The sequence below is a fragment of the Dama dama genome, chromosome 20, assembly GCF_033118175.1.
Source record: "Dama dama isolate Ldn47 chromosome 20, ASM3311817v1, whole genome shotgun sequence".
NCBI lineage: Eukaryota > Metazoa > Chordata > Mammalia > Artiodactyla > Cervidae > Dama > Dama dama.
The window spans coordinates 20,375,691-20,383,701 of NC_083700.1; the positions used below are offsets into that span (position 1 = coordinate 20,375,691).

The window sequence follows — 8,011 nt, forward strand, 5'->3', positions numbered from 1 at the left end:
GAAGCCCCCTCAATTTTTCCCTTCTGAGAAATGGAAATAGCCAGCCTCTTGAAACAACGGTTCCCAAGAGGTCAGGTCGAGGAAAGCCCCAGTAAAGTCAAAGAGGCTAGGTGCAGTGACTGGGGGACCATCCTCTCTTGGCTGAGACTCCTAACCCACTTGGCTCACAGATCTCATGGGGTCCTCTTGGTCCTGCCTCTTGCAGGGCTCTCTAGGTCAGAGCTGGCTCTTTGTTGCATTCCTGCTCCTCCCCACAGAGTAACCAACAAAACAGGTGTTTGCTTTTTGTCTGGTTCCCTGCCCAAAGGCATGGGCTGGACAAGCTCTATGCAGAGAGCTGACCAAGGTGATTGGGAGGTGAAGTGAGAAAAAGGGATTTAGGGTGGCACCCTAAATTGAGGCAGCTGTTCTCATTCTCTGGACCGCTGGCACAGCAAAACACAGGGGCCAGCAGTGAGAGGGAGGTGGGCTCCTGAACTCTCAACTCTGAGGAATACACCCTTTTGCTCAGCCAATCTTCCTTTAGGAAACCCACCTTGTGCCCAGCCAGCCTGGAATCCCCAGTTCCCTGGCACCCCCTCCCCTTCTCCAGTCTCTGATTACCTTGCTTTGTGATTTTTGCTTTCTTTGCCCCTAAGCTCTAGAAGACCATTTCCTTTTCCTTCCTCTCTGTTTTCTTTTCCCCTTCCTGCCCCTGCTGGCCAGGCTTCAATCTGGGCCAAGAGTCCCCTGGCACATACCTGTTCCCTCAACTAAACCTCCCCACCCCTAGGAGACAAAGGTATTTCACAAGACTGAATCGTGACCCAAAGAGGCACATACCATAATTATCAGCAGGCGAGGAAGCTTGTCCCACCTGCTCTGAGTACACGTGTATGGAACTGAAACCATCTGGGTGCATACTCCACCCCACCACTCCCACCTGCGGGAAATATGGGCAGACGTTGGCGCCAAATGCCTGGTGACTCCATAAACCTCCCCTCTCAGATCCTCCCACAAAGCCCAGCATTCCCCAAATTCCTGGCAGGTTTGGAGACATCATCAGCTGTAGTGCTCCTAAAGGTAAAAACTTGGCAACGAATGGGGGAAATAGAATGGTGTGAGGAGGAATTTACGGGCTGAGCTTGTGGCAGAGCTCATGAGTGAAAGGAACAGGCAGTCACTGAACTTGAATGGTTCCTCTGCCCAGGAGTTTCTTTCCCCATCCAGGTGTCACAGAGGCAGGGCTGCCACCGGCTTAGAATTCATTCATTCCTTTGGAGTAAGCATCAATGGCTCCAGAAGAATCCTCTTTTAAAATGCAAATATTCCGACGCAGCAATTCCAAACCTAGGTATTTCTTGCCAAGAGAAATTAAAACATAAGTCCACATAAAAACTTGTCAACAAATGTTCATAAGAGCATTATTCATAAAAGAAGAAAAGAAGAAACAACCAACTAATAAGAAGCCACTGGGAAAGATTGAGGGCAGGAGAAGGGGACGACAGAGGATAAGATGGCTGGATGGCATCACCGACTCAATGGACTCCGGGAATTGGTGATGGACAGGGAGGCCTGGCGTGCTGCGGTTCATGGGGTTGTAGAGAGTCGGACACAACTGAGTGACTGAACTGAACTGAACTGTATAGTACAGGGAACTCCACTCAATACTCTGTTATGGCCTATATAGGAAAAGATTCTTAAAAAGAGTGGATATATGCATAAGTGATTTGCTTTGCCATACACCTGAAACAAACACAACACTGTAAATCAACTAGACTCCAATTTCAAAACATTTTTTTTTTTAAAGAAGCAACCCAGAAGCCCAGTGACATTTACCCGTGATGAACACGTCAGAATATTTCCATGCAATGTAACACTTGTTATTCGGTCATAAAGAGAAATGAAATACTGATTCAGGTTACAATATGGGTCAACCTTAAAAACATGCTAACCAGAGGAAGCCAGTCACAAAGGATCACATATTACATGATTACATTTAGATAAAATATCTAGAATAGGCAAACCACAGAGAAAGTAGACTGCTATGGCTGGGGTCAGGGACTATTGGAGAAAAATGGGGAGTGCTTGCTAATGGGTCAGGATTTCTTTATGGGGTGATGAAATATGTTCTAAAATCAGCTGTGTTGATGACTATACAACTCTGTGACTATACTAAAACCCATTAAATTGTATATGGAATGGGTGATATGTATGGCATGTGAATTATATCTCAATAAAACTAGTATAAAAAGAAAATGAAAATGAGGCCTATATTGAGCCTTCAGTAAACCATAACTTTAGTAAAAGAAAAAAAAAGTCTTTCTAAATTAGGAAAGACTTGGCATTAAACTAATGCAGCTTCTGAGGTCCTAAAGAAATGACACCTATTTCAGGGTAAAGACAAAGGTTCAGACTGCAGCTGATGTAAAATTTCAAATCCACTCAGATATTGAGAAAACCTCTCTAGCTAGACTGACCAATATAAAAATTGTAGAGAGGACTGGGTGCTGGTGGGGGGGAGTGTTAGTTGCTCACTCCTGTCCAACTTTTTGCAACCCCACAGACTGTAGCCTCTGTCCATGGAATTCTCCAGGCAAGAACTGTGAAGTGGGTAGCCATTCCCTTCTCCAGGGGACCTTCCCAACCCAGGGACTGAACTTGGGTCTCCCACATTGCGGGCAGATTCTTTACCATCTGAGCCACCAGGGAAGTCCTGGGGTGGAGGCAGGGAGAAAATATTCTACGGAAGGGTAACATTGACAGGATGCTTAAAAGGACCTTCTCACAGCCCAGACATCATGGGACACCAGCTGTCTTGGCCATGATTTCAGAAAAAGGAGAAGGAGGAAAAGAGCCCAGAACAAGATGCTAAAACATGAACCCTGACTATCACTCTAAGACAGTCCCTGCTGAGTTGAGACTAGCCGAGGTGATTCAGGTCTTCACTCTGGATCTACCTAGATGTCCCTTTTGACCCTCAAGACCCTCCACTGACAGAGGAAAGGGGAAAGGAACAGGTAAGAGCAGACATCAACATAATGAGGAGCAAAACTTCTTTCTCCATCCCTTGATCAGGGGGAGTTAAAACAGTCTAGCCGTAAGTAACAAAGAGAAAATAATGACTAACATCTGAGCACTTACCATGTGCCAGGCATTGTACGTAATATTTCATATGCATTCTTCACAACAACCTTATGAAAAGGATGTAATTATTATCCCCATTTTACAAATGAGGAAACTGAGACTAAAGAGATAAAGTAGTTTATCAAAGTGATCTTGAGCAAAGCAAACACTGAAGCTCTGACTATAGTCCAGTGGGTCAGACTCCCAGAACCAGGCTCTTAACTGCAATGTTATGAATAGAACCACAATTTAGTCAAAAATTGTGATATAATTTCTTTGGGAAGAAGGCAGAAGGAAAAGGAAGCATGTAAGGGGTGCCAGTATAAACCTTCCAATAATTCCTACAACAGGAAGTCAACAATGTCTAAAACTGACAAATCATAAGCAAACTATTTAGAAACATGGCCATAAACACTAGACAGAGCTAAGAGTTAAGAGCGGTAACTTCCACTTTGGGTGGTTTTGGGTGGCTTCTGTTTTAGTCGCTAAGTGTAAGTCATGTCTGACTCTTTACGACCCCATGGACTGGAGCCTGCCAGCCTCCCCTGTGCATGGGATTCCCAGGCATGAATACTGGAGTGAGTTGCCATTTCCTTCTCCAGGGGATCCTCTCTACCCAGGGATAGAATCTGCATCTCCTGCCTCAGCAGGCAGATTCTTTACTGCTCAGCTGGCCTTAGGGAGGGAATTGCTTACTATTTTCCTCTAAGGCCTTTTATATTACTAGATCTTTTTAAAATCATACACATACATTCCTTTGATTAAAAATGATTTAAAAAGGAAAAGAAAGATAATCAGAGATCATTTAAATTAAGTCTATTGCTGTTCTTGTTACCAATTTCCATCCTCCTCCACTGATAACAGCACTGGGGTTTTGTTTCAGAGAATCTCCTCCTTTACTGGGTAATCTGGTTGGCCTCTTAATCAAGGAACCCCAAGCCCTGGCCAAGAGGGGAAGGGGCCAATGACACTTTCTCCCCGGAATCTTGAACAGAAAACAGAATGGCAAAAAGACCTAACACAGCTGGAAACAGTGGACCCAGAACTGGAAACCCTCCATTCTCTCCTTCTATTTACCCAGGCCCCAGGACTCCCTTGGTTTAGACTTTTTAAGCTTAAATTCTGTGAGCTGCCCATTTCCTTCTAATAAATTCCTCTTTTGCTTAAGTTAGTGAAGCCACTCTCTGTTGTTTATAATAAGGGAACTTAATGGAATGTCTTTAAAAAAATGAGTATGAGGTTAATCTGTGCTTTTATTTGCCAGTACAATTTACTACAGTGGCTTGCAAAGTTTTTTGGCTTTAAAAAACACATTTAAAAAAAAAACACATTTTACATCACAATCAAATAAATACACATACACATATATAATATGTAAACAAAGATATAACTGAAACAAAAGTTTCACCAAAAATGTCTACCCTAACACTCTGAGCCTGTTAACTCTTATTTCTTATTTTAAGAAATAAGAAGTTTGTTGCTTTTTAGAGCAGTTTTAGGTTTGTAACAAAATTGACAGGAAGATATAGAAATTTCCCATATGCCCCCTCCCCACACACATGCATAGCCATTATCAGTATCATTCACCAGAATGGTACTTTTTAACCGAAGATGAACATATACTGATACATCATAACCACCTAGGATCCACAGATCATCTTAACATTCACTCTAAGTCAAGTGAGTATGTTACACCTTCCATGGGTTTGGACAAATGTATAATGACATATATTCATCATTATACTATCAAGTATTTTCACTGCCCTAAAAAACTTCTGTACTCTTTGTATTCATCTGCACTCTCCCCCCAAATTCCTGGCATCCATTGGTCTTTTTATTGTCTCCATAGTTTTACCATTTCCAGAATGGCATACAGTTGGACTCACTTTCTTTTTTCCTGAAAAGAGAAGTTCAAAGCTTTTATGACTGTAAGACCATTCATAGCTCACCCATGTAAGGGCCAGAGAGGCTGTAGGTGGCAAACTCTTCCACTAAATACTGCAACTTTTCTTCCAATACTGAGCCCTATCCCACTGTCCCTGCCCAGTGGAGGTGCAGGCGGACATGTGTAGGGTATTTATTCATAGGAAGGCCACAAGTTCTGTGCCTCTTGTTACAGTGAACCCAGATTCCTGTTGGGTGTGTTACAAATAGAGGGGCCATTTCTTCAGGCCTCCCGCTCTGAGCACATCTATTTCTTTTTTACAGCTGGTTCTGACCCACTAAGTTGATTTTAGTGACTATGTGATTATGATCAGCAGTTGGAAAGCACTGGCTCCTTGTACCTGCCGCATCTGCCTCCAACAATAAAAACAACCCAGAGAATGCAGCAGCCATATTTACAGTGACCATGTGTGGTGCACTGAGGCACATGGCCTGGTTGTTGGAGAAACACCAACACAGTCCCAGGGTCCTGACACTCAGCAGGACACACCAGTCAGTTAAACTGTCTGCACTGCTGACACCAAAAGAAATAACTTCTTCGTTCATTTATTCACTCACTCACTTTGCACACACACTGAGCACTCATTCAACAGTGTGAATATACAAGAGGTTCCTGGGGACTGTCCAGAGCCATAAATTGTCTTCAAGATGGCTCAGAGGAAAGGAATCCAGGACAAAGCCTGTCTCCTGACTGATTGATTGTTTACCATCTCCTCTTCTGTAAGAGCTCAGGAATGTCTCCAACACCAGATATGGGCAATAGTGATTTCATTCCCACCTTTGAAGTCAAATAACTCTCAAATTCAGCCTGGTAAGAAGGAATAAAAGAAAATTTCTGTCTCTCTCTTATTCTAGAGGCCTCTGATTAGCTTCAAACTAATCCACAGCTGGAGACTGTCTGAATTTCTTGCTATTTTCCAATCCACTCTTTCTGCCCCACCAGACAAGCAGCAAAACATCAAGGGATAGAAGAGAGTGTCAATTCATTCTCAACACTGCCAATGCCTTAGATTTAAGACTTCTCTGAATCTCTTTTCTACAATAAGCAAAAAGAAGTCAAGTCATTCCTCTCCTTTATGTCCCTCATATCCTGCCTCAGCCATTCCAAAACAGTGAGCAAGCATTTGGAATAGGACTTGGGTCTAACACAATAAAGGATGGATTTTTTTCCCCCATCTCTTTGGTGTCCCAGAGCTGGGGGAGTGGCAAATAACAGAAGACAGGGGTGGGGGTATTGGGGTTGGGCAGTAGCAATACCTGAATTGTAATGTGATAGAAACTCACAGCCTGGACAGAAATGGAGAGGGGACTGTGAGCCAAATTAAGTGATCATCTATACCCTAAACTTGAAATGACCAACTATTCTACAAATATACTTTGAAAAGCCATAATCCAGGTGCAGATGGATTAGCTCTATCTCAAGGGCATGCTGAAACAGGAAGACAGGAACGGAATCAGAGTGCAGTGGGAGAAAAGGAGGGATACAAACTCCCTATCACCTTGGCTCCCGTTCATTCTCCCCCAGAATTGCTTGGAAACTGATGAAATAGTACACATTCATTCTGGGTTAGGTTTCCCAGCAGAGCCACAAGTTACCCTCCTCTGAGGGTATGAGGAAAAACCACACGGTCTGCTGTGGTGGGGAGGAGACCAAGGGAGTGGAGGGGAGCTGGGCAGATAGCTTAGCACTGGAGCAAATGGGAAGGGCTCCTCGCTCCCCTACTCTCACTCTGTCTAGAAGCTCGTGCAGGTCACTTCCCTCCCCTTCTCAGCCCAGGTTCTGGCATCCCTTCCCACTTGCTCCGTGCTTGAAGACGGAAGCAAAACCAACCGAAAGTCCCAGGAAGCTATCGGCTGACCGATGGGAGGAGGCGAGCAGGAAAACCGGCATGGGGGAAAGAGCGGAAATCATAGCAGAGAGGTGACCCCAAGCAGACAGCCTCCTAGCGCAAAATAAGAGTCCTTGGCCAATCTCGGCGTACTTGGAGTTCTACCACCCCCACCCTCCAGTCCAAGCCCTAGAATTTCACTTTGTATCCTTTGTCTTGCTACTGATCGCCCAAAGCACTACGAAGTTCTTTGAAGAACCCCTGAAGTCATCAGGACCCACAGAAAAGCCTAATCCCCCTCGATGGGAACCAAAGTCCAAAAGGGCACAGGGATCCCGTCCCTGGAGCTCATTCTCCTACGACACAGCCTAACAGCCCATAGGACGCCTGAGCAGCGCGCACCGGTGACCCGCGCCGAGTTCCGGGCAGGAGCCGCAGTGTCCTCCCAAAGGGCAGGGAAGCCCCGTGTCCTCTAGCCCCAGAAGAGTCTTTATCCAGCTGACCCCACTGCCCGCCGCGAAGTGGCAGAAAAAGAGAAGCGCCGCGACGAGCTACCACACCGAGCGCGACATCAGATGTCAGCGAACCCCTCGCGGGGCACTGCAAAGGAAGAATTCGAAAACCAGAATATCAAGGTAGGTAGTCGGCGCGAACGCTTTTTCTTACCGCGTTCTGCCCCTCCGGGTGCACGTCCACCAATGTACACCAATTACTCGTCCCGTTCATCTTTTCCTGCGGGGGTCGCAGCACAAAGCCCAACCCTCTGCCCTGCAGTCTGGCTCTTACTAAGTGTGCGCGCGCCGAACCGCCCCACCTTGTATAGTCGCGTCAGGGGAGGGGGCAAGACAGGACACGCCCCTAAGACGCCATTGGCCAACGAGTGGGCGAAAGGGTGCAATGGGCGTGGTCTAGATGTATCAGGACTCGCCCATCTGAGCTCGCACTGATTTACCTAGAGGTGGGGCTTATGGCTTGGGAGCAACTTATTTGCTTAACTGAAGTTTTGTATAGCGTTTTATGCCTATATGAAGAAATGGCAACCCACTGCAGCATTCTTGCCTGGAAAATCCCATGGACAGAGGAGCCTGACGGGTTACAGTCCAGAGCGTCGCAAAGAGTAGGACATGACTAAG

At 45.5% G+C, this 8,011-nt stretch overlaps 1 protein-coding gene and 1 non-coding gene across 3 annotated transcripts in view; both read right to left on the reverse strand.

Annotated features, from left to right (window-relative positions):
• Window positions 1–7,702, reverse strand: part of TUFT1 (tuftelin 1) — a 42,693-nt gene extending 34,991 nt beyond the window's left edge. Inside the window, exon 1 of one of the 2 annotated variants that reach the window (XM_061120832.1) lies at window positions 7,545–7,702. In XM_061120832.1, the coding sequence (XP_060976815.1) occupies window positions 7,545–7,604 (60 nt within the window). In that variant the 5' untranslated portion in view covers window positions 7,605–7,702. The remainder of the gene's footprint in view (window positions 1–7,544) is intronic. The other variant, XM_061120831.1, reaches the window with a different exon arrangement.
• Window positions 5,170–5,299, reverse strand: LOC133041871 (small nucleolar RNA SNORA11). Its single transcript, XR_009689423.1, has one exon. It is a non-coding gene; the product is annotated as a small nucleolar RNA SNORA11 (small nucleolar RNA).
• Window positions 7,703–8,011: the final 309 nt, after the last annotated feature.